At 36.8% G+C, this 27,948-nt stretch overlaps 1 protein-coding gene and 1 long non-coding RNA gene across 2 annotated transcripts in view; one reads left to right on the forward strand and one right to left on the reverse strand.

The window, feature by feature from the left end:
* Nucleotides 1–27,948, forward strand: part of Thsd7a (thrombospondin type 1 domain containing 7A) — a 398,255-nt gene that overhangs the window by 336,656 nt on the left and 33,651 nt on the right. The window contains exons 12-15 of the mRNA XM_076566198.1: nt 6,661–6,855; nt 8,261–8,524; nt 21,663–21,841; nt 25,489–25,622. Coding sequence (XP_076422313.1) covers nt 6,661–6,855; nt 8,261–8,524; nt 21,663–21,841; nt 25,489–25,622 — 772 coding nt within the window. The remainder of the gene's footprint in view (nt 1–6,660; nt 6,856–8,260; nt 8,525–21,662; nt 21,842–25,488; nt 25,623–27,948) is intronic.
* The window catches only part of LOC143272271 (uncharacterized), a 61,336-nt gene that overhangs the window by 21,716 nt on the left and 11,672 nt on the right, over nt 1–27,948 (reverse strand). The gene's annotated exons all lie outside the window — the stretch shown is intronic.

A 27,948-nucleotide genomic window follows, 5' to 3' on the forward strand; every position in this document is an offset into this window, starting at 1 on the left:
TAAAACTATGGGAAAATAACTCATCTAATCAACTTACCAGCTGAGCATAGTATGTCTGGAATGCCACCCAGACACTATTGTGGTAGGATACAACATGTTTGTACCACTCAATTTAATAAATAAGGTTTCAGAGCCCCTTGACCTCTTTGTTACACATAATTCAACAGCTTTCATTACATCAAGATATAGATTCTGCTTCCTGTAATGAACTGTGTGCACATTTTAGATTTAGCAGCTTATTTCACTTTTATTAGTTAAGCAAAATGACAGCAAGGGCTTGCTTACATACTGCAGAGTAATACACAGTCTACTTGAATTCCCCACTTTAGTGCAACCTGAATAACAGGGGAGTTTCTACCTCTTCAAGAAAATGAAGGTGTTGTGTTGTTAGATATACTGACTCCAAGTTCTGTCAGTATCTTCAAACTGATACTCATATTAACTTATACCCATCTCCATCTGCTGTTAATTCAACAGTGCTATTGCTGTTTCCTCTTATTCCTTGAATCTTTAATATTTTTCTATTTAAAACACAGTTCCTAGGGCTAATGGCTCATCAGTTAAGAGCATGGGCTGCTGCAGGATTGTTTGTTTGTTGTTTTGTTATTGTTTGTTTATGTTTTTGAGATGGGATCTTCCTGTGGAGCCCTGGCTAGCCAGGAACTCACTGTGTAGACCAAACTGACCTTGAATTCACAAAAATGTGCCTGCCTTTGTCTTCTGAGTACTGTGATTAAAATTGTGTCGTACCATGCCTTCCTAGCATCATCTACCACTTTTGTAGAAGACCTTGATTAAGTTCCCAACATCTGTATCAGGCCAACTCTAGCTGCAAGAGATCCAATACCCTCTTATGGCCTCTGTGGGCAGCTGCTCTGATATTTACATTCTCTTACATAGACACACACACATCATATACTTTAAAAATAAAATAAATCTAAAACATAATTTACAAATAGATTTACACAAAAATATTCTGAAATTGATTATTCAATTTATTAGGCTTTGATACTTAAATTTGGGAGATGTTTTAAAAAATACACAAAAATGGGAAGACTAGAATAGAGTATTCACAGTGTGGTTATTATTTATTCACCATTAAATGTTTTTGATATCTTGCCATCTTGGTCATCTGTCACTCCCTGCACACTGCAAAATAATTTTCCTGGAGTATTTTCAAGCAACACCTAGATAAGATGTTTATTTGCTATAGACACTTCATTCTTTTCTAACATGAAAATGATACTATCATTTCAAACATAATTAATAATAATTTAATGATGGCTAATCTTTAGGCCATATCTAATTTTCCCCTATTGTCTCAAAAATGTCTACACTCACAGGCAGAGGAGATGGCCTAGTACATAAGTCACTTGCCACACAAGCACAGGGCCTGAATGTTTATACTCACAACCCATGAGAAGCTGAACACAATAGCACACTCCGTAATTCCAAGGCAGCAGCATTGAGAGGGGAGGCAGAAATGGGAGAATCTCTGGAAGTTTACGGGCCAAGTAGGCTGGTACACACATCTGTGTAGAACATAAACCTGGCTTGGCTTCGAGCAAGATGGAACGTAAGGATCAATCTGAGGATGTTTTCTCTACTCTACACATGCACAGTGACATATGCATGCCTATATTCACATACATAAGCATTCTCACAGGAACACACAGAGAAAGACATGTACATGTACACACATATCATTAACACTCATAAAATGTTTACACACTTTTTTCAAATTAGTCCCCCTAAGGTCTACAAATTTTCTTTTATTAGTGTATCTTAATGAATTACTTTGATCTAATCACACATTAGTTTTTTTTTCCTTATAGCATTTATTTGCTGAAGAATTGAACTTCTTACTTACTTTTATACTATTTCCTGAATCTTGATGGGCTATGCTTGCCTAAGGTGATTCATCTTTAGTCCATAGTTATTCAAACTTCTGCCTCTGATGCTTTTAGCCAGAGTCATTTAATTCTATAACACATAAAACTTGCTGTGATATCTATATCTTTATATTTCATAAATGAAATGAATGTGTATAGTCAACATACTGTTATCTGTGTTATTTCCCTTTAAAATAACTATTTTGCTACTAGCTAATCTCACCAAGAAGCTTTTGTGAACCACTCTTCATAGGATAGCATTATTTTGACCCATTTTGCCAATAAGACCTCAACACAAAGGAGAATTTGCATAATCATCATATATGAAGACAGATGCAAATACAATCACAATTGCTTGGGTATGTGTAGCTTTCTGAAATGCCAGGAAACCACCAAGTTGATATGATCCATTTATGCTACAATTAAAAATCACAAATGATTTTTAAGGTTCACAAAGTTGAGAGACCAGATGGTTCCCTTTCCAAACATTTATATTTTCCTCACCCAGTGGCAGGAAGTCTTTTTAGATTGCATTTCTATGTTTGAATTGTTGTGTTTCCTCTAAGTTAGAATACAAACAGGCTAAGATGTATGATAAATTTTCAATATATTGTACAAACGGTGTTCTTGCTCTTGTTTGAATAACACTGTGTGATTCATTCCAAAAGTACACTGTTGAAAATCTCAGATAAGGGAAGTGGAGTGCTGAGCGGATTTCTGAGAACAGATATGGCAATTTTACACATTTGTTTTCCATTTCAACTAACTGAAGCACTAACAAGATTTTATGCCATGCCTGAGTATGGGGAAAGACCTTTTGATTTTTGTGAATAGTATACCAACCCTGTTCATTTATTTATATAATTATATTGGTAGTGGAGTTATTTTCTTTCTCACATCACAATATGATGATACATGGAGTAATTCTGAAATAAGATTTGAGAGAGAGAGAGACTGACACCCTCATCGAGAGCTCAAGCCAATTTTATTAACTTTATATTTGAGTCTCCATTTCAGAGAGGCATGTTAGATAAGTAGGCAAATTTCATTTCATTTCAAAGACCCCCAACTTTACTTTTATAATCCTTAATTTTAGTTAAAAATACTACAGCCATCTTCAGAGCTAAGAATTCTAATACAGTCATACATCTTCTATTCCAAATTAATCATTATTGGAGGTTCTGCATATCCTAACTAGTAAAATGTCAAATATTTTTCATTTCTCAAGTCTTTCTTTTGAGTATCTTTGGTGCAACTTTGTCAATAAACTATAGGAACTTCCTGAGTTTACCGTGTATAAATGGTTGGTCCTATTTGCAAATGGTGTAATAAAGAGAGGTGTGAAATACCATCAGAAACATCCACCTCTACTGTGTTACAAATAGCTTACCTTCAAAATAAATGAATGCTCACTTTGATCCATCCCTATACAAGTCCCCATAATACTTTCTCAAGAGAACAATAACTCATTTAGAGCCCCAGACCCACATACCAGTGTTTTCCAAAACCTGACATAGTGCAAAGGTGTCTGAGTTACCAAAGAAGCTTCTATCTTACCCACAAGTCTCAGTCAGAACGCTTGTGCCTTGAATACCCAGCAGCTTTGAAAAGTGCTTATTTCTTGACCTCAGTAACTGCCTCTTAGATGAACCCAAGAATCGAGGCGTTGACTAGCATTCCAGGTGCTCCTGCTACAGACTATGCTACATTACCTCCTAGAGCAGTAGCTTTATATCCAGCTAGCAAATTCATATCATCAGGGCTGCAAGAGAATTGAAAACTCAGGATGTTGTCCTTAGCCAATGAAATAGAAACATTTGAGTTGTCTTATTTATCCAGAGGGCCTGATCCAGTTGGGGGCTCCTCAGCTATTGGTTCATAGTTCATGTGTTTCCTTTCATTTGTATATTTGTCCCTGTGCTTTTTCCAACAATGCTCAACAATTCTCGCTCATACAAACCTTCCTCTTTCTCACCAATTAGACTCCTGAAGCTCCACCTGGGGCCTGACCATGGATCTCTGCATCTGGTTCCCTCAATCATTGGATGGGGTTTCTAGCATGACAATTAGGATGTTTGGCCAGGTGGCCTTCGAATACTTCAGAGATCTATTCAGAGGGCCTGATCCAGTTGGGGACCCCTCAGCCATTGGTTCATAGTTCATGTGTTTCCATTCATTTGGCTATTTGTCCCTGTGCTTTATCCAACCTTGGTTTCAACAATTCTTGCTCATATAAACCCTTCTCTTTCTCGCTAATTGGACTCCCGGAGCTCCACCCGGGGCCTAGCAGTGGATCTCTGCATCCAGATTCCTCAGTCCTTGGATGGGGTTTCTGGCATGACTATTAGGGTGTTTGGCCATCCCATCACCAGAGTAGGTCAGTTCCGGCTGTCTCTCGACCATTGCCAGCAGTCTATTGTAGGGGTATCTTTGTGGATTTCTGTGGGCCTCTCTAGCACTTTGTTTCTTCCTTTTCTCATGTGGTCTTCATTTACCATGGTCTCCTATTTGATTAGCTTGATCTGCTTGGGAAGCATCCAGACAGCGAGACCAGGTCCTGTCCTCAGTACATGAACTGGCAGTTTGGAACCTGGGGCTTATACAGGGACACTTGGCTCAGCCTGGGAGGAGGGGACTGGGCCTGCCTGGGCTGAATCTACCAGGTTGAACACAATCCTCAGGGGAGTCTTTGCCCTGGAGGAGATGGGAATGGTGAATGGGCTGGGGGAAGGCAGGGGGTGGGAGGGGGGAGAACAAGGGAATCCGTGGCTGATATGTAAAATTAAATTTAATAAATAATTTTTTTAAAAAAAGAAACATTTGAGTTGAGTAAGAAAGCTATATTTCCAAAGCTAACAATTTGCAACCTGACACAACCACTACCTTAGACTTCTATGATAAACACAGGAGCATGCCAGCCTCCCCCAAAGTGGTGAGAGACACAATTTGTCATCACCTGGTTTTCACAATGCCCGCCGTTGCAAGCATTATGACTTCCCAATTCAAGGACTTCTGTTCTTTTTATACAAAGCAACTCTACAACACCAGGGTGTATGAAGGAGACTCCATTCAAAACATAGAAGTCCTGGAACTGTTCTTGCAGTGCAAAATGATCTTGCATGGACTTGTTCCACATTGTGTACATCTTGTCTCCAGCTGTCAGCCCCTTCCCTTTGCACACCCATTACACAGCCTGCACTGTTCAGTTAGGTCCCAGCTCACAGGTGCAGAGGATATGACCTAATCAGGGGACACCTGTGTCCCAGCTAAAACTCAGGTCAACATGTCATCCTTTTCCTTTAATTTAATGATGATGGGATTTCGAGAAAGCTAGAGAGCAGGGGCATTTTCAGCCCCCACCACATACCCAAAAATGCCATATAAATCATTGTGAATGAGGCCATCTCGGGGAATTTAATGAAGATTTCAATTCGGGACCAAAGTTTAAAAGTTTCTTTGGCTTCCTTGATAAATGAATGAATGGGTTTTACAATCTATACAGTAAATAGAGAGGAAGAGAAGGGAGACTGTAAATATCATGTGACCTTTTCCTTTCAGACCTGTTACATAGAAAGCAATGTTATCTATCTATATTTTGTATCTAATAAAACTGTTTCTTGCTTTAAATAAATCACTGGAACAATATCTTGGAAGGAATCATTATATGAATTAAAATTGTTTGATCATCATTAAAGTCCATATATAATCATGAGAATTCTACCAGTGATATGCTACATTAAGCTTGTTAAAAGTTTCCTAATTTACTTTTAAATTCAGAGTTAATATTTCTGCTATGTGAAGAACTTGAGATCAGAAGTGATGGAGGGCTTTGATACTGCCTCTTATTAGCCACTCAAAAGACACCCCAGTACACTCTCAATATGGAAGAAAATGGTGCTTTCTATGCTGAGGTGACTGTAAGACAAGATGCACAAGCATGCTGTCCTACCACAATTTACTAACAAATGGGCATTTACTGAGACCTTTGTACATAAAAATTTTAGATTGCTTGATGTCCTAAAACAGCACTGGAGACATCTGATTTGCTTCTAGCACTGTGGCAAATAGTCCATGTTCTTCAACACAAACTAGAATCCACCCATGATTTATCTGCTAAAATTAATTTCTAAGTCTAACCCACATGTCAAATGATTTTAAATCGTTCATAGAATTTATGTCACTGTGTGTGTGTGTGTGTGTGTGTGTGTGTGTGTGTGTGTGTGTGTGGTGTGTTTTATGTATGTTTTCCTGTGCCACAATATCCAATGAAGGCTATGTGTTCTTTAAAGAATATACAAGGGTTGGGGGATGCCTCAGTGAGTAAAGTGCATATTGTACAAGTGTGAGGATCTTAGTGTGATTCCCCAGCACCCAATAAAAGCAGGATGCAGTAGAGCATCACTATAATCCAGCACTAGGAGATAAATGCCAGAGGATGCTCAGAGTTTATAGGCCAGCCAGTCTCAACAATGGGTGACCTCTAGGTTCTGTGAGAAACCCTGCCTCAAAACAAAGCAGAAAGCAGAAAGAGATAGAAGAAGGCAATAAGTGTCAAACTCTGACTTCCAAATGTGCACTCACAGTACACACACACACACACACACACACACACACACACACACACACACTTTTACGTCTACAGTGATTCTTGCAAATACTCTAACTACATTTCTACTGTAAACTGGGAATTAGAAGAGGATTCCTCACTCTGTGAAAATGCTTTTAATTTTTAAATTATAGAGTAATTAGACACATGTTTTTCTTTTAGCCATTACTTGTCGAAAGCAAGATGGAGGGCAGGCTAGCATCCAGGAGTGCCTCCAGTATGCAGGCCCTGTGCCAGCCCTGACCCAGGCTTGCCAGATCCCCTGCCAAGATGACTGTCAATTTACCAGCTGGTCCAAGTTTTCTTCGTGCAATGGAGACTGTGGTGCAGTTAGAACCAGAAAGCGTGCGATTGTTGGTAAGAATAATTGGGATGCTAAAGGCAACTCTTAGCATGACAGAAAAATACAATAAAACTCAAACTAAGAGCATTCTGGCAGTATGCTTGAAAATCCTTATTGCTGTTGTAGTTATAATGAATATTTCAGTATACTGAGGTGTGTTTTTAATGCAAAGTAACAATGATAGAAGCATATCATTTTAGAAGAAAGAAAAGGCAGCCTAATTCCCTATGCAACAAACTATGAAACATTGTTGTTGTTTAAACATGCACCTTTAGTGCGTTGTCCAGAAAGTTTGAAGTGCCTGGTGCAGGGAGTAGCAACTACCCCTTAACTATCTCAGCCTGTTCTCAGGACCACAGCCTCAGCCTGTAGCTTATCTCCTACAATGAGAAATGCAGCGTTAATTCTATGTCTGAAAGTTGCATTAAATACAGGCTCAATGGCTTTAAAAAAGTGAAAAAAGCAATGACGTAGCTAAGTTTAGAAGGCATGGCACTACACTGAAGCTGGATGTATTTGAACATAGTCAGGGGGAAAAAAGAAACCAAAAATGTTGACTGTTAAGAGTTGTCAAATTATGAGATGAACCAAAGTAAAATGAAGACTGAAGACTCTGGGAAGCTACATATATAAACCATATACATATATGATATATATATATATATATATATATATCACTGTGTGAAAATTAGAAATAAATGTTATTAAATCTGATAATATACCTAATATATGTGACAGAATTATATATCATGGATATTTAATATATGACTAGCATAATTAAATACATAATTTTAAAGTACACATATAACATATATAAGAATTTTTAAGAGGAGTTTTTTATTCAAACATTTAAAACGTTTTATTCTGATACCCAGTCAAATCTTCTTTTTGAGCCTGTATTAGTCATCAAGTATGTCAAAATATGAGTACTGTTCAGAAATTTTGAAAGATACAAAATAATAGGCCAAGAAATAAGCCTTAAATCTCCATTTCCAGATTATAACCCCTTGTAACTCTGCCACCTATCTGCAGTCAGCGAAGAGAGTGCACCCAGTGAGCTATCCCTCTGCCTCTTGTATTTTTGCATATATTAAAAAGAAGAGGTTTGTGCAATTGCCACAAACTCCTGAGTCAGTACAAACATGAGAATTTCAGTCGTTTCAAAGTGTGTAAAAATCAACTACAATCCTTTATGTAAAGTGGACTATTTTTAAATGAAAAAGTAAGAAAGTTCCACTGTGCAAAGCCCAAAGCACTGAATATCAGCGAAAATTTATTTAGAAAGCACTTAGAATTGAAAAAATATCATTTATTTATAGGCTACTATTGAATAGAATCAAAAGCAGAAAACGGAAGTATAAGAATGTGGGAAAAAATCTAAGGATGCTAGAAATTAATAATGCTATTTTCCATCTACAGGAAAAAGCAAAAAGAAGGAGAAATGTAAAAACTCCCATTTGTACCCTCTGATTGAGACGCAGTACTGTCCTTGTGACAAATACAATGCGCAGCCTGTGGGAAACTGGTCAGACTGTATTTTACCGGAAGGCAAGGCTGAAGTGCTGTTGGGGGTGAAGGTACCAGGAGACAACAAGGAATGTGGCCAAGGATACCGTTACCAAGCGATGGCGTGCTACGATCAAAATGGCAGACTCGTGGAAACATCGCGATGCAACAGTCATGGTAACCCAACATTACTGCAGTGCTCAGATTGCTCTTTGGTACTGGGGGCGTCGTAGAGAGAAAAGGAAAAGCTTGCAGCAGTGTGCTCTGAAGGGGAGGCTGGGCACCCCACGGTCCGCCTTGCGTGTTTAACAAGACATAAAGCCGCACAGTCTAGTGACTCAGAGTTGGTAGATGAGTCCCAGATTGGTTAGAAGCAGCATTATGGAGCTCACATTCATAAATGGGAAGGCAAGAATAGTCATGGAAAATTCCCTTGGAATGTATTGTCTGTTTGTTCAACAGACCCAGCAGTCCCTAACTGGGATGTGAACAGAAAGGAGAAAAGATCCGAACAGAAAGAGATTGAAGCTTTAAACGAGTTTTAACAACCAAGTTGGCGAACTATGCAATATGCCCAGAATATCATTCAAGTAACAGAGAGGAAAGGCAAAACTCTCAGAGATCTGTTCATCGTCCACTGAGTTGAGACTAGGGGGTAAAAATACTTTTAGAAAACTATGCCCACTTCTATTTTTTTTTTTTAAAGTAAACTGCACGGACAATAAATAAGTTGCTGAAAATTTATGAATAGTGGCTACTTGGAGCGAGTGAATACAAGGAATCTTTAAGTTTTGATATGAATGTGGCAGTAGCAACGTATCACAACTATTCTTTAACCTTAATGAATCTGCTTTTTAATGGAATGAAGTCATTTTACAATGTATTAGCCTGAGTCAGAGACAGAATGTATTGGCAAAAGTTAGGCAGTGGTGTCCTACCTTCTTATAGAAATGACCAGGAAAAGATGAAATAGATTGCTAGGAGCAAATGCGCACCAGTTACCCTCCAACTTCGGGGCAACAACTTCTGTGATTGAAACAAGGCCGGTCCAGTTTTACTATAAGGTCTAGAAGGCAATGCAAGCTAATAGGACCGTTTCATATTTATAAACCTTCAAAGTCTCATGCTGACTTATTTCTTGGTTTACCTTCAAAGTCTCATGCTGACTTATTTCTTGGAGTCCCTTGAGTCTTTCCCAACAAAGGAGCATCTAAAAATCTTGCCCCTTATTTTCACTTTGTCTCATATGTCCTGCTTTTTAAACCCTGAAGAGTCCTCAAAGCTGAAGCTGTAGATATAAGTATTTTCAGGTTAGTAAGTGTGCACTGATAAACTGGAGATCTCTTTGTATTTGAGCAATAGCTGTAAGCAAATGGGGTTTTCAGACTCTGAAAATACCTATTTAAGTAACACAAATTTACTCTTTGCATCAAATAACAAAAATGCTATCAATTAGATTCCAAAAGTATAGGTACATTTCCTATTTTGAGATGATGATATATAAAATTTTAAATAGTGATTCAATGTGAAACTGAAAATCTTTTCAATTGAATTTCTTTTGAGGTGCAGGGTATAAGTATTTGCTCAAATTTAATTTCTTCAGTGTACTGATTTCTGAGATAATAATTTGTTTGAACATTACCTTGAGTTTCCAGCATGGCTTTCACACAGTTCTGCTTCTATTCTGATCTACTAATTAGATGCATGAGAACATTAATAATCATATTTTGGGGTTTTAAGGGGAAAACTTTATTTTTTTGAGGTGTTGGAGATAAAAAAAAAAAAAACAAGATGTCGGGCATATTAGATAGGTATTTCATCAGAGCTACATACATTTCCAGTGCCTAGGAAACAATTTTTAGCAAATTATATGACTATTACAATTTGCTAGCTAATCAATGTAACTAAACCACATAATTAAAAAACTAAAAACAGAAATGTCATTGAAATTAGCCAAAGGCAAACTTCTTACCTTAGTGTGATCAGGTCGAGGCATGGAGAGCGCAGCTCTCCACTCCAAGAAAGGTACAGACAGCAAAAGAATACCACGAGGAATGTGAAAGAAGCTAAGAAAAACCCTTCACCAAGAAAACCATTCCATCTGAGTTCTGCAGCATCCCTGTCATCTTTAATGGTGATGGTGTCCCTCTCAACATCCTCATCTTCTTTAATATCTTTTCATTTATAATAGGGCATCAATGAAGTATCTGAACATTTACTAACACTGGTTCTAAGGAAATTTCATTTCTGTTGACAGATTTCTATTTTACAGTTACTTGTCTGTGGCATGTTCTGTCAGTTCCAATAGTGTGTGGAAAGCCAAAGTTGCTCACCCTGTTCTAGTCATGCTCTGCACTACTCTATACCTCCTCATAGTCAAGTCAACATCCTAGATGGATGACAGATGGAAAGCTTTATATACCTTGGAGAAAAACAATCTTCCTGCTTCAATTTAAGCATAAAGTTGACCCCTATGTGTATGAAGTGCAATAATATTAGTCTTTTACTCAATTCTCGCTTGCCTTGGGGCAATTCTGTTTAATCACTGCTGTCCATCATCTGTGACTTATGTTATCAGTAATTACAGGGTTATGCAATTCAACTTTCCCCAGTTTAATTGTATGTTATTTTAGACTATTTCCCATGTGACCACCCTTTTTAATTTCTTAAAATTGGGGTATGGTTTTATTACCACAGATTAAGCTTTTTTATAATGATAGACTCTGGGCTGAGAAATGCTACAATTACATCCCTACAATTAGATCTTATATAATGGTTTCTGTTCAGTCCATATAAACCTTTGTCTTTTAATAAGATCAGACTTCAATATATAGTGTAGGATTACATAAATTTCTATTATTTCTATTATGAAATTTAAAACAATCAGTTAGTCTTCATATTTTAAAGAATCTCAAAGGTAACTTGCCTAATGCAATGTGTATACAAGATTTTCATTCAAGTCTAAGTGATGAAACTTTATTATGCTACTTCTAAACTGACCTAGCACCCTAAAATCCCACATTCTGTTCTACATTTGGTACTTATCAGGCATGCATACCTTATAAACATGCCATATACTTTACCTGTTATACTCATTATATGTGTTTTTATCTGCCATGCATGAATACAGATTTGCTAGGACACTTGAGACAATTGTACTCACTGATATATTCTTAGCTTCAATAAATATGTGCAGAATGTATGAATGAAAGAAATTCTAGAGAGAATGTTTCAACATGAAAGGAGTTGGTCCCTGGTGTGCTTACAGTTTATCAGAACCACTATAGCACTTTCTGTCTTCTCATGACCCTCCCTCTGCAGAACATTTCTGAGAGATAACCAAGTGGATTGTTGAAATTGGTGTGATCTTTAGAACAAATAAGAGCTACACGTCTACAGAATGCCTATATGATTGTGATCAATTATCCAGGTTCCAATCTGCCCATTAGATGGGAGAAAAAAATAACAGCCACATAGCCATCCTGCTCAATTAGATCAATAATACCCCTATGATAAAAAGTTCTTTCATTGTTAAAGTTTCCTGTTCAAAATGATCTGGTTGTATAATTGCTTAATTCTTGGTTTCTATTGATAATCATGATGTCTTGAATTTTCTAAGCATTGTTTACAAATTGAATTGAGAGTTTGAGATATTGGACTCTCTTCATTTTCATTCACATTTCCTGTGAAAATAAGGGATAATAATTCCAACTGTTTTCTTTGAAAGATATGTTTTATATGTGGAATGATAAAATACAAAAAAATCCAGATACCCCAGTCTTTAAGTCTCCAAGTCACATCATTCCTTTTAGACAATTTACCATCAAAAAAATTTACTTGCTATTCTGAATAGGCAGTTTAGACCATAATGTAGTATCAGTAAGTAGTCTAAGGTTGAAATTAATTATACATGTAATGACAAATAATCTGTTAATACCAAGTAAACAGAAAAGTTCAATTGAATTTTTTCATGAATCTCGTCACTTAGTGTGTGGAACTCTCCTGTGGCCTGAACATAAAATACAACCATTGAAAATATCAAAGAGTTGCAAGACAAACAGACCAGGGGGAAACTCAAATGGGGCATTATGTTAGATTACTCGTAACTACATATCTTTATTTGGAAAGAAAGGAAGGAAGGAAGGAAGGAAGGAAGGAAGGAAGGAAGGAAGGAAGGAAGGAAGGAAGGAAGGAAGGAAGGAAGGAAGAAAGGAGGGAAGGAAGGAAGGAAGGAAGGAAGAAAGGAGGGAGGGAGGGACGGGAGAGGGAGGGAGGGAGGGGATGGGAGGGGAGGGAAGGTCCTGTTATTTGAATGTTGATCTAACTGTACAAAATGTGGTTGGGGACCACTGAGAAACAGTTGTAAATAAAGAAATATCCTTCCCTGCAAACAGGTAGAGTCAGAAGCTCTATCTCACCAGGATCATAGGTGGCCTCTGCTACACAGTCAGCCTGAGAGCACCAACCTGAATCAAGCCTGTCTCAGAGTACTGAAGACAGGGAGGAATCAAGAGCTGTCAGAGAGAAACTGCCCTCCAGAACCTTAGGTGGATGCTCTGTTACAGGCAGCACAATCCACACCTCCGTATGTCCATACATTGATAATCACCCATGGAAAGTTTTGATGTTTATGACAGCCAGTCTTGTTAAAGACAAGCTCTTTGATCCATTCTGGAAGATAACCAAGTTTTATGGCCCAATACACCTTTAGCATTTTCCTATGGCATTTTTTATATATAATATAAAGAAGTGAACTCTTAAAAATCATAAAAAATAACCTATGTCTGTATATCCGTCAAAACTCACAATATATCGTCAAAGCATTGGAAGGGGAACGTGTTTTCAGCTCTGGTGGAGAAGAGAGCACTCCAAGTTATATGCTGCTCTGTTTGTAAACAGAACGCAAATTGCCTTAAAGGTATTAGCCACACGTTACTTAGAGAATGCAACAGTCATGACCCAGTAGTTCCCTAACCATCCATTGGCTTGTGATGCCACACTGGCACTCAGAGAGCCTGCATGTTTTATAGATCACATAGACACTTTCATTTTTTTTATTTTAGATTTGCTTTCTGTCACCTCAAACCTGAGGTTATGAATAGTTTCTCTAATGCCAACTAGTGTGATGTTTATTTCCTCTTAACATTAATTTTGAGAAAGGGCAATTTATATTCAATCAATTTGGCTTTCTCTCTTTGCCTGTTATGCTAACCAATGATAACAATGTAAAAAGTATTACTAATCACTGAGTGACTTTAACAGTTGATTTTGTAAGCACTTATAGGATTCACAGCATACTCATTCAAGTTCGATATTTTGTAAAAGCTGTCACTAGCGACCAAAGTTGTCGTATAGAATATACTCATAGTTTGCAGTACAACACTGTTAATTAAAAGAAAAAGAAATCCTTAAAATGTATCATTGAAACAAATTTGATATTAATATAAGGTGTTTTATAATGCACAAATATCAAAATTTGGATAGAGTTTTAATACGTTAATAAATGTTTTCATATTATAGTTATATTATACCCTGTGTGGCAGCATTTGTCATTATTATCTACCAGCCTAAGAATCCTCATCTCACCAACCTCCCACAGTTCTAATACTGAAATGATTTCAAACAAGATGTACATTGCAATGGCCAAAGCAAAGGAATGAGAACACCAGACAGCATCTCCTTGGTCAGAATCTCCAGAGAAGGCTCACCAAGTGTGAGGTTATTTACTATTAAAATGTGTGGGACCAGAAATTCTCCTCAGCAAAACTTAGAAAAGAAAAGCATCTCAGATGAACAAAATGTGACTTTGATACCCAATTTGCATAGATTTTAGTCTTTGAGTTTGTGCTTTAAGTTATATCTGAAACTCAAAACAAACAAGTCTGATAAAAATCCTGTGAGTGTGGGTAGAATGGATTTTTCAGATAGCACGTGTGACCACTCAGCACAATGTAACTGAAATGAATTTTTTTGTGTGATAGGATTCTAGCAGGGGGAGACATAGTTTTAATATTAGAAGTTGATTAGAAACAAAATTAAATAAGAAACTATTTCCTGTCCTGGTGGATACTTGTAGCCCGGGAAGAGTGTATTTCATTATATCAAGCAGTAGAGACAATGAAGAGAGTTTTATAAACAAACTGGAATGGAATTCTAATATTTCCAAAAAGCCTTTTCAGTTGCTAGAATTCATTTAATGTCTAATCCATTTCAGAATTTTTAATTTCTCATTTGAGAGCACGCATACAGGTAGTGTTGCTTTTTGCAGTTATCCAAAAACTGGATCTTTTTTTCCTTTTTTCAAATGTGAAGAAGGCCAAGTGTATGCATCTGACTTTTCCTGAGATAACTGGATTCAAAGTTGAAGAGCCAGAGAAATAGGGAATCGCTGGAGACATCTAGCACACAGAGAAAGCAATGGTGCAGGTGCAGAGGTGGAGAATAGACTTGGGAAATTCCTCACAGCTCACGGCACATGTGACAGGAAAGAACTGTCTTTGCAGTTTAGCTGAGTATGCTTGTTCCTCTGCCTTAGTTAAGGTTTCTATTGCTGTGACAAAACACCATGACCAAAGCAACTTGGGTAGGAAAGTGTTTATTCAGTTACACCTCTACAACACAGTTCATCATCAAAGGAAGTCAGGGCCAGGCAGTGGTGGCGCATGCCTTTAATCCCAGCACTCAGGAGGCAGAGGCAGGTGGATCTCTGAGTTTGACAGCCTGGTCAATGAAGCAAGTTCCAGTACAGCCAGAGTGGTTACAGGGAGAAACCCTGTCTCGAAACAAACAAAAGAAGAAGGAAGGAAGGAAGGAAGGAAGGAAGGAAGGAAGGAAGGAAGGAAGGAAGGAAGGAAGGAAGGAAGGAAGGAAGGAAGGAAGGAAGGAAGGAAAGAAGGAAAGAAGGAAAGAAGGAAAGAAGGAAAGAAGGAAAGAAGGAAAGAAGGAAAGAGAAGGAAAGAGGAAGTCAGGACTGCCCAATCATATGGAGACATTTTCTCAACTGAGATGCTCTTCTCTTTGATGACTCTAGCTTGTGTCAAGTTGACATAAAACTATCAGACACATCTTCACATCTCAACTTATCTCCCTGCTTAACAGTTCCACCGAGTTCCCCAGGCTCTACTATCCAGTGTAGTCTTTAATATCTTCTGTGTTTGTTTGGATTTCTGGTTTTAACAGTATATGTTGTACTGCTTAGAATAAATTTAACAGATGAGAACAATTACTATGTTCAATAATAAACAAGAGTAGAAAACTTTCTACTGGTGGTTTCTGCCACTGTATTTTAATCCTCTTTCTGTTAATCTTTGAACTCTCATAGCTTCTAATGTCAGTGAAAGGGAACAAGGGGACCTTATATGAGCTACATGAAGCGATAATATAGGTGACATCCAAGTAGCTTTTTTATTAATTGATCGATTGATTGATTGTGGGGGGGGAGCATGTGCCACAACATTCACAGAAGTGAGAGGATGGCTTGTAGGAGTGTATTCTCTTTCTACATCTTGTGGGCTCCATGGACAGAACTTAGGGTTTCAGGCCTAAAGGCAAGTACTCCTTCCTGCTGAGCCATCTTCCTGACCCGATGGTAGCTTTTCAGTGTAAATGGAGAATTCTTTGGTACTTATTTTGTCGCATCACAATTGTGAAATATGTAGAACTGTTTATGTGAGTTTATATAGAGAACTCTACTCTGTTAGTGCATGGATACACCTAAAGGAACCTGCACATACTTAGCCATTGAGTAGACATGGTACAGAAGTAACATAATAAACCCTTCAGCTGTTCTAATGATGCTGAGAATGTGCATAAGTACATAGTAATATGAAGAACTGTGCCTTCATGTGTATCTAAAGCAAACAAATAAAATCAAAATGGTATTTTGTCATATCTACCTGGGCACTTCACCATGATAATTAATTGTCCAATGTTGATTCACAATTTTTCATCAAATATATGAGCTGGAAGAGAACATTTAAATATTGGAGTTTAGATATATATGTTATAGTTTGGTTTTCTGTAAGTTTTCAAATTATCAGTTTTGAATATGTAACTTATAAAATAATGTTTTCAATTTTTCCAGTCTCTGATAAAGTCTACTTAAATTCCCCTGGTCCTGGTTATAGTTATATCCAGATAATTTATACATATGAGATGGAAGATATTTTTGAGGTTTCTTTTTAGACTAATCCCAATGTTTCAAAGACTGCACTGGAGTTACGTATTCACAAAGCTGTAAATCACACTAACCAATATGTACCATGTGCTTTCAGAATGAATTATTTAATCATCTACAGTGCACCTTTCAGGAACATAATTTACTAATTGTGAAGGTTGTTGACAGCTTCTTTATCTGCATGTTCATAATTCAAATGAATGAGGTGATTGCACATGTCTGAGAGCAGTATGTCCTGCGGTTGCCCCTTGAAGCTTGATAGGATTTTGTCTTTTTTCTAACTGAAGCAGTAGTCAAGCCATAAAAAGGCTTCAAAAACATATGATCAGAATTCTCATCTTGATTTTCTTGAGTGTCAGAGTTGGTTTTGAATTGCTGAAAGTTTTAACATCCTAAACATGAAGTCCTTTATTCTGTTTTAGCATTCCTCAGAAACTATAAATTGCTATAAGTTGCCAGCAATTTATTTGGCCTTAAAATGCTTGAAATGTTCCATCTCCTGTGATTGTTTGATGTTAATTGCCCTCAAAAATGATCTTAGCAGAGCAGGCAAGGGAATGCTTATCTGGCAGTTCACTGGTAGCATTAAACATTTTAATAGTGCTAGATAAACACGACAGGCAATTATTGAATGTGGTTACACGTTGGGAAATAAAACGAAGAGATTGAAAATATAGTCTTCTGCTGTTTCATCTTTATCTTATTTCCTAATTTGTACCTTTTAAAAGTTTAAGGGATAGGTGTTTTTTTAAATGTTTTCTGAAATATACTATTGAAAAATCAGATATAAAACTGTTATACCTTCTTCCACAGTGATACGTGATGAATTAGTCTGAAGTCAAGCATCTTAAATCTTTCTAGAACAAAGGATCTAGGCTTTAAAAGGTTTCCACCCAAAACACTGAAGCTGGCTTATTTCCCCACCTCAAACCACAATTAAAAGCAACATAAAGTCAATCGCTGCAATTTATTAAAGGAATAACTACACTTTGAAAATGTTTAGTAAACAGAACTTTGAAGTTCCTTTCAGTTCTTTGTTAGACCTTCTTCTAGATCTTTATGAACACATCAGCTGCCTGCTTCCGAATCAAAAGTATATTCCAAACAGCACTGTCACCTTCTGCCTGTCTGTAACATTCCATGGCTGTTATAACCTCTACAGGCACCTTTGCTCTCCAGAAAAATATCTGGCAACTCATCCTTTGCAGTTGTCACTGTACTTTACTCTTTATATCAGATTTGTGATTGCATTTTTAAAATTGTCTCATCCTTGGATAATAATAAAGTGATATAAGGTGCATGCTCCCAATTCATGTTTCTCTCCTAGGAATACATACATCAAAGTGTATGCTTAACTTACCAAAATACATGTTCTGAAATACTCATAGCAGATGTATTAATATTAACTTCATTTTTAAAACTACCTCAAGGCTCACCAACCAATACAATGAATAAATAAGACATAACACATTCCCACAATAAAATATAGTCTCCAACAGCATACAGAAGATGAAAGAATCTCACAATGCAATATAGAGTAAAAAAAAAAAAACCTACAAATCAACATACATTATGGGTTAGATAGCTTTTTGCTGCTGTGAAAAAGTATGCCTAAAAACAGAGGAGGGGTTTAACTGGCTCACAGTTTTAGAGTTGATTTTAGAGTTGACTGTGCCACTTTAACTAGCTTTGTAGTTTCTTTCTGAGGATATGCAGAATGTGGTAGAAAGTTAAAGTGCATCTGTATTCACGTGATTGCACCCCCAGAGGGTGGAAGAGAGGCCAATACACTGAATACACCTTTGAACACCACACCTAGATCTCATCTCCTACTTTTCATCACTCCCCAGTAATGCTATAAAATTATGAATCCATTACTAGACTGGTTAATTGATGAAGTTAGAGCCCACCTGTTACAATCACTTCTGAATGGTTGACTCCACTAGCTGGGACCAATACTCAACACTTGAGGACATTCTGGGGACACTTAATGTCTAAACCACACACTGTATGAGTCAAATTACATGTAGTTTTTAAAAATAAAACTATTCTACACTGTAAGAAGTCAAGATAGCAAACACTATTAGCAATATTTTTGCTAAATAAAATATTATGTATTTGTTACTAACAATAAATTAATAAAATTATTAATTTTTATTTAGCAATAAGATACTATAATTAAGAAAAACAATCAAAAGAGGACTCTAGAGTCTTAGTTTCATGAATTTCTTTAATGAACTTGAACAAATACAAAAATATTGTTATATAGTGGATATTTGATAAAAAGTCTTAAACATATGAATATCTCTAACAGAATATAGGAGCTAATATACAGAAAGATATGCCATAAATCTGTACCTCCTCCAGATTTTATGGGTTTCACCAGCGTCTTACTGCAGGGTCCCTTGTGTCAGTCCTACACATGCAAATAAGTACAAGTAAAACTGATGATACCTGAGAGGGCTCAGTGGAATGTATCAGTGTCAATATCTCAGTTGAAAGTACATTCTGATTGTATTAAAGCAACTGGAGAAAGAATACAAAGAAATTATGCATATTACTTCTTACAATTACATATGCATCAATAATTATTTAAGAAAAATTTTCCAATATAATTTGGAAACAAGGCTATATATAAACCTGCCATTTTAATTTAAAGATGTTCTGATTTCTCTGTATTCGAAGATACCAATATTTATTGCTTACTTTTAAAATATAAAGTACCAAAAAAATATATAAAGTATAAAAGTAAAATATGAAATAAATTAATAAAATCAATTTAAGACCTGAGTACCACAAAAATATCAAGCAGCGTCATTAAAAGAAATTAAAGAGCCAAGCAGTGGTGGCACATGTCTTTAATGACAGCACTTAGGAAGCAGAGATGGGCTGATTTCTATGAGTTCAAAGCCAGCCTGGTCTACAGAGAGTTCCAGGACAATTACACAGAAAAGAACCTGTTGAAAGAAAGAAAGGAAGGAAGGAAGGAAGGAAGGAAGGAAGGAAGGAAGGAAGGAAGGAAGGAAGGAAGGAAGGAAGGAAGGGGAGGGGGGAGGGAGGGAGGGAGGGAGAGAGAGAGAGAGAGAGAGAGAGAGAGAGAGAGAGAGAGAGAGAGAGAGAGAGAGAGAGAGAGAATCAAATAAATGGAAAGAAATCCCAGCTTCTCAACTACCTGGATTGTTACCATGGCAAGACACTCAAGTTGAGCAGACTTGAAGTGATTCCCATTGGAATTCCAAATATCTTTAATTGCAGAAATTGAAGAGCTGTTCTAAAATTCATGATTCAAAAATAACCAAATCTATATTGAGAAAGAATAAAATTGAAATATTCACACTTCCTGATTTCAAAGCTCTCTCTGAAGTTAAACTTGTCAAATCAGAGTGGAACTAAGACTAGAGATAGACACAAAGGAATGAAACCTCAGGTCCAGAAATCAACCCTTCCTTCAATGTGGAGAGCAAAAGCTTTCAAGAAACGGCATCGGGATGACTCGGAAAGCTGATGACTGATTCCATGGCACTATAGGTAATGTCAGTGACTACATGCAAAAGGATGGGCCCTTTACTCATATGGAAAATTTAAACCAAAGAAAAATTCAAATTTATAGAACTCTTAGAGAAAAAAAGAATATAAATCTTTGTGAGTTTGAATTAGAAAACAATTTCCTAGACATAAAACCTAAGCACAAGGAAATATAGAGAAAAAAAAAGGTAGATTTTTGTCAACATTTAAATCTTTTATTTGTTTGTTTGTTTATTATAGAACCTCCTTTTGTCTGCTCTTGGAACTCTTTTCCTCCTATTGGGTTGCCTTGTCCAGCCTCGATATGGGGAAACCATTTAACTAAATGAAAACAAAAATGGATATTGTTTCATTTGGTCTCATTTATATGAAATGTGAATTAAAATGCAATTTTGTAAAGCCCCATAGTAAATTATTGTTGGCATAGGAAGGGGAAGATGAAAAGTGGATATTGAGTGATAATAGTAAGGGCAGAATTTCAGAAAAGGAGCCTAAAGATGATCTAAAACCCTAAAATTTAGATGTTAACTATACAACCCAGCAAATATACAAAAATTCAAAACATAAGCTGGTTTTTTATGTTATATGATTTTTTAGTTCAACATGTTTTCAATCTACCTGTCCCCTAGTCGATTGTGAATATGGTGGTCACTTGCATGATCCAGTCTGTGCCATCGATGTAAAATGATGAAGCAGACTGATTTTGACTTCTTTCTAAAGTCAATATACAGAAGGAGGAAGAATAGGCATTTGATTTTTGACCAGAGGAATTTTGCTTTTCCATCTATTTGATGTTTCATGATATTTGATATCATGAAATGTCAACTTGGAAGTAAAGAACTAATCAAAGAAAGCAGCCTGCTTCCCGAATGCAATCTATACACTATTCTTTTAGCTAGTCAGTTGATGGAATGAGTCTACACGATTCCTTTCCCTGAGCTCTTAGCCTTGTCAATCATCTCTCTGTGTTTGTTTTCTTGTTTCTGCCTAATACAGTTAAAATTCCAAGAGAGTCAAATGGACCCAACATTAGGTGTGGCTTTAATAGTAACACTGCTGTGGAGATATGAGGCGTTGTTTGCATAACATCCTTCAATTTCCCTCCTCAGAATTGATTTTCAAGGAAGGGGAAACACAAGGCACTAACTTAAATGGATTCTTTCAGATGGTTATTGAGACAGACTGGCTTTTCTTGAGGAAGAATGCTGTGAGGACTCGGAGCCCTGCCAGTGTGTGGCATTAACACATAAGGTGTCACAGAAATCTGTGTTAGGAGATTTTTAACAGTGTTCTGGCAGCATTGAGAGTAAGATGGTTAGCCGACAGGTTACTGTCAATTAAACAAGAGCTGTCACAGAGTCAGAAATATTGAAACATGGTGGGCATGAATCCTAAGCAGATCATATGGCAGCTACTCAGCTGTTATTTTAACACAGTCGTGGTATAGATGTGTCATTTCCCTGCAGAATTTAATTTGAGTCCCTAAGGACACAGACATCTCTTCATTTGCATGCTGCTGTCAAGTCCAAAGTGGACCTTCTAATGAGCTGGAATGGCAGGTGTGAGGCGGAGAATGACACGTGGCAACTTCTTGTTCCATTTTCCTCTGCTCAGGTTACATAGAAGAAGCATGCATCATCCCCTGCCCCTCAGACTGCAAGCTCAGTGAGTGGTCCAACTGGTCTCGCTGCAGTAAGTCCTGTGGCAGCGGCGTGAAGGTCAGGTCCAAGTGGCTTCGAGAAAAGCCTTATAATGGAGGAAGGCCTTGCCCCAAACTGGACCATGTCAACCAGGTATTTCTCTAACACCAAGTGTATTAAGATATTTCTGAGATTCCCAAGGATCAATTATCTCTCCAAAATGTACAAAATTAAATAATTGCTCCTGAATAAGGAATATGATCGATTTCTATTCTTATAAGGTCTGAGTAAATTACATGTAACTTACTAAAATCTCAAATTATATATATTATCTCTGAATTCTCTGGGGATTCAGAATCCTGCAAGCAGCTAGATAGGAACAGAATTCCAGAGAGGTAAAATGACACCTATCTTGTGAATAACGGCAAGGTATTTAATCTGCCATACAATTGTGCCTTACTGCTGTGATGAGGTCACATAATTCTTATGGTTTCCCTAGACTACTAGAGAGAGTTCTCAGTTACCAAGTACTAAACATAAAAGCGAAGAAAGGACTTGAGTGTTCTCTAAAATTAGGGGAAATATTATTTATTCCTTTCAATCTACTCTGTGTAAAAATAAATTCAAGAAAATAAATATGAAGAACAAAGCTTACATATATATATATAGGCATATATATGTATATATACATATGCTAGCAATTTAGTCTCTGCCTTTTCTAACATTGGAGCTGTGTTAGGGCTTGCAGGCACACTTCATTAGCTGCTGCAAGTGATTGTTATTTGTATTCTATTGCAGATAAAGAGTAAAATGGCTAATGACAGAGTTGTGATTAATTTAAGTGTAACAGAACAGACAATTGTTATCACAGTTTATCGGCATGTAAATTAGCACCGAATGGATTTAGAGTGTGTGCAGATGTTATGTTTTGAATTTGAGCCATGATCAAATGAACCAAGTATTTAAATATGTAAAGCTGTTTCATGGGGACATAGCCTATCTCATTTTAATCTCTAGCTGCATTGTTATCTTCTGTTTCCTTCTGATTAACCTAAGACTGTTGATAACAATAGAACTTTACCACATAAAGAGTAAATAAGTATTTTAAGTAAATAAGTATTAAGTTATATTATTATAATTTTAATTATAATTATATATTAATTAAATAATAAGTAAGTTAATAGGTATTTTAAGTAAATAAAAATGGAAACATTGAAGAATTAAATTCATGGAAAGTATTCTCAGTCTGAAGTTTTCCAAAGTTGATGAATTTAGGCAATGGAGAGAGAATAATACACTCGACTATCGCCATCTACTGGCAGTTGAGCTGCCTTGTCACGGAATGTTTTATATTCCTACACTGCAAGTGTTCATTTCCAAAGCTGAAATTCATCTGCAGCACTTAATTGTGTGAATATGAAACAGAATAGCAGAGGTGACATATATATGATCCAGAAGAATGCTTGTCTACAACTTAGGGAATCTTGAATTTCCAATGACAAATTTAAATATTAATAAATTGTGATCTAACAAAGAGGACGTTCTCATATACGCAACACCTCATGAGTGTATGTGTCCAATGAGTCAGTATGAAATGCAAATAAGCCATGTTTGCCTGAGCGCTTCTGTTTCCAAAGTTTCATCATGACCATGTCCTAAGTTGTCTGTACTGTACAAATTGCTAGACTAAGACACTTCCATTGTTACTTTCCAAAATAAACAGGGATTTAAGTATTAGTAAAATAGTCAAAAAAATAAAATATACAAAACATGTGGTGATGTTTAAAAATATAAGGCATGCAGATTTTAGTATAATTAATTCCTCAGTAAAAATATAGCAGTCCCTTGACTTGAAAAATGGTCTCTGAAGTTGTTTCCTAGCTGAAGTTAAGTCCTAAGGTTCTTATTTCACTAAAAATGAATGGATGGATTAAAGTGAACTGAGGGATAGATGGATCTGTAGGTGGGTCCATATATACACAACAGGACATTTATCATTTGGCTCATCACTTATTTGAAGTCATAGTTCAGTTTACCATGACAAGGGCTGGGAGATCCACTCAGTTTTTGAAGCTTGGTCATCCTGCACATACAATCTTTTCTTTGGTTGTGCAGTCCTTGTCTATACATCTTAAATTTAAGTCCTGTTAAATGGTTGGTTTATATCTCCTAAAGTCTAAGAAAGACATCCTAGTCTTTTACAAAAATAATGTTTTATATAAAAGTCCTTATAACTGAAATGTAGGTTGTGAGCTCTTATCAAAATAACTGACATTTTAACCTTTTTTTTTTTTTGTCCTTTTCTTCATTCCTGCCAAACACTACCCCAGGCACAGGTAAGCATTCTTATCTCCTGATTCTTCAGAGTTCTTAAAATAATCATTACTTTCTCCACTAGATTAGCCTCTGCCTGTCCCTATTTATTTTATGTAGTTACCGGAATTTATTTATAGGGCCTGAGAAGATGGGGTGGAGTGAGTATGTTTCACCTATCCCACTTTGATGAGGCAACAGAACCTCTTATTTATGCTTGAAGAAGAGAGGCATGGTGGGCTGAAAATGGTTACTTGGAGATGTCTATAAAATAATTTGCATTTACCACAACAAAGAGGAATAATGATCCATCTATCAGAGGATTAGGAATAGCAGCAGGTCCCCTTCATTTTAACTCTTCCATTACCTCGGGGGGTGGGGGACGTTTAGCCATGTGATAATGGTCCTGTTTTAACACACCAAATGGGACTGTGCTGGCTGTGCCATTAGCTAGAGTCTTATTCCAACAGTGCATATGTTTTACTTCTTATCTGGGGTAGTTCTGCTTTATTTTGGTTTTTCAGTCCTCCAAATGTGGAAAATAGCTCCAAAGGACTGTTTAAATCTGTTTCCTGGAAGTGATTGCATAAATCATTTATATACCATAGTGTGAGAGAGAGTGTGTGTGTAAAATAGGAAACAAAATTGAATTTTTATATATTATGAAAATGTTTTAAAATATTTTTCTTTGATGGTTGTATTCTTGGTTGGTCCATTTATTTCTTCTACTTATTTTCCTCATTGGAAAACAGCACAATTGCTTCATTGTTCTAGAATTCCTGAACAAACATAACATACTGTATTTGAGACTGAAAGCTTTGTGGACAATAACCACAAATAGTTGGCTGTGCTCTGTGAGGTCCTTGCTGCTGACAGTTGTATCTGTAGCTATATATCATATAAAAATTATTTAGGACCTTGTTTCCATACCTCAAGTGATTGAGGACTAGTTTTAAGAATGGATTTATTTCCATTTATTTATAATTTCAGTTTCTTATATAAAAAAATTAATTCTTACAACTATACACATTTATATGTAAAGATGGCTAGATTATATGAAGAACAAATGTTTGCAGTATTCATTCATTCATTCATTCATTCATTCATTCATTTGACAAATCTCCACTGAGCATCTAGCACAAGAGTGCCTGAGGCTAAGGACTAGACACACAAAACCTTTTACAAAGCAGATAGTCCAGAAGATTATAATATAATATGCTAAATGTCAGTTTATGAAAATATGTTTTAAATCTGGCCTAGTGGGTTAGATCTACACTCACTGGGTAAAAGCAGACAGAGAATGCAGCTCAGCCCAAGTTTCCCCTCTTGACTAGACTAGATCTTTCTTACTACTTGAGAGTATAAACAATCATGGGGAGGAATTAAAATAGATGGATGAAATAGTGACCATGACGATATAGGCGTCTTCCATCCACCCACCCCTGACTCCCATTGCACAGCCTGAGATCACCAGATGTGTGTTTCAGGTGTATGAGGTCGTCCCGTGCCACAGTGACTGCAACCAGTACATATGGGTCACAGAGCCATGGAGTGTCTGCAAGGTGACCTTTGTGGACATGCAAGAGAACTGTGGAGAGGGTGTGCAGACCCGAAAAGTGAGGTAAGATGAAGCAGAATGACAGAGAGGCAACATGGCAATCACCTCCGATTCCACAGGCAGCAACATGGGGCTTCTCTCTTCTCCACTGTCCTGAAAATGTTCGTTAGTTTTGATTTTAGGAATCTGGGTACGTGGAAATGAAGACCCTCTGTTTCAAGCAGTAGTTTGTGTTCCTGACACCCATAAAGCTTGCTTTCAACATTTATTTCCAGTGGTCTGCCTTGATAACATACATATGCGTAATATACAGGCCTAGTAGGTTATATTTATATATTTAGGAATCTATATCTCTATATTTATCTGTGCTTACACATATACATAAATGTATGTAGCAGCAATTAATGAAAAAATAGGCCATGAATTTTCAAAAATGCAAGGAGGGGTATGGGGGGCTTCTGGAAGGAGAAAAGAAGAAGATATAATATTATAATCACAGTTCCTGATTTTAAAAGCTTCACTTTACAATACTTTTTCAAAGTTGCATTCATTTTTATTCTTGAGATTATAATCTCAAAATTCATGGCCTATATTTTCATTAATGCTGTTACATACATTTATGTATATGTGTATAAACAGATAAAGATAGAAACATAGATTCTTAAATATATAAACACAACCTGCTAGGTCTGTATGTTACTTGTATGTATGTTAGCAGGGCTGACCATTGGAAATACACATTGAAAGCAAGCTTTATGAGTGTGGATGTTAAACTTCAGTGGCTTCTTAAAAGCCAAACATGTTCTTTTGCACATGTCTTTTTTTGTGTACGTTCATGTGTGTATGGAGGCCAGAGATCTACATCGGATGTTTATCTCATTCACTGCCTGCCTTACATTTTGAGCTAGGGTCTCTCACTGAATATGAGCTATCCAACAAGCCCCAGGAATACTCTTATACTCTTGTCTTTGCTCCTCAGTACTAGGATCGCAGGTGTGTGCTGTCGGGTCTAATAATTTCGTCATATGGGTGCTGGAAATTGAACTCGTACTTACGTGGCAAACACTTCACTTACTAAGACATCTTCCCTACCACAAAAGCCAACTATATTTGTAAACACACGTTTTCAAATACCCTGCCTTGACTTCCTGCTCCTTTCTGTCAACCTGCCTGGCACTTGAACACTCTCATCTCCTTCAAGAAGACGTCTCTGAACCTGTGGCTAGCTATTACCTCTCACTTATTCAAATTTAGCTGTCCTGTACAGCAGGATAGCTACTGGTCATGCGTGGCTATTTCAATTTCACCTTAAACTAATTAAATAAAGTTTTCAGTGCATTACTTCATTCACACTACTCATAATTTCAAATTCTCGATTGCCACATGTGGCTGTTCTGTTGGACAACATAGTCGTAGACTCTTCTATTCATCACAAATTTCAGCACAGATGTAGAATACTTTTTTCATCATAAAATATAATAATAATAATATATCCAGAACTTGACATCAGTTCACTCTCATCTATAACTTAATTTATCGCAAGTTTCACAATCTATTTCAGTAGAAAGTTTTTACTTAATGTTGATATCATAAAACAATTTGTGTTTGTCTCCAAAACCCATGTGAGTGCTTCATTTACAATTTCTATTGGCCATAATGAAGGCAGACTAAAAATGAAGACAGGAAGGAAGCTGATAAGAGATAAGAAATGAAAAGGTAAAAACAGACTTCCTATTCTCTACACTTGTGCTTTCAAATTAAAATTTTTTCCTCCAAATTTAAAAATCATTTCCTTACGTGAGGAATTTGAGTCAGTTGCTTGTTTTGTTAGTAAAAATTTGTAATGAAAGAAGGTATATTGCACTTTTTCTTCAACTGTTGCATACATGCTTCTTTTTATTTTGTAGTTATTGTTAATGTTCCCAAACACATTTGAAACAAAGTAACTTTTCAGATCAACTTATTGAGGTTGATGCAACAGAGAGAGAGGTCACTATTGATTGTGATCTCTGATCACGTAATAATGTGCCTGCTTGTTCCTGATTGAGTGGCACAGGGCTCAAACTCTATCCTCCGCTAATTAGGGTCAGGATGTCCTGCCGACATACAAATGTGAGCTGACATTTCAGGATAGATGGGTCTACAGAAGAGCAGGCTTGTGTTTACCTCTTTTCAATCTTTCTCAGTGAGGAAGGAAGGACCTCTAAGGAAGTGGATAGTAGATGTGGTTCTTCCTTCTTCCTCCTCTGCTTCCTTCCTTCCACATCTTCCTCCCTCCCTCCTCCCCCTCCTTCCTTCCCTTTTTTTCTTTCCTCTCTTCTTTTTTTTTCTTCCCTTCCCCTAGAACTAGGAATCAAGCCATGATCTCAAGGAGGCCAAGCAAAGAAAA

The sequence above is a fragment of the Peromyscus maniculatus genome, chromosome 3, assembly GCF_049852395.1.
Source record: "Peromyscus maniculatus bairdii isolate BWxNUB_F1_BW_parent chromosome 3, HU_Pman_BW_mat_3.1, whole genome shotgun sequence".
Lineage (NCBI taxonomy): Eukaryota > Metazoa > Chordata > Mammalia > Rodentia > Cricetidae > Peromyscus > Peromyscus maniculatus.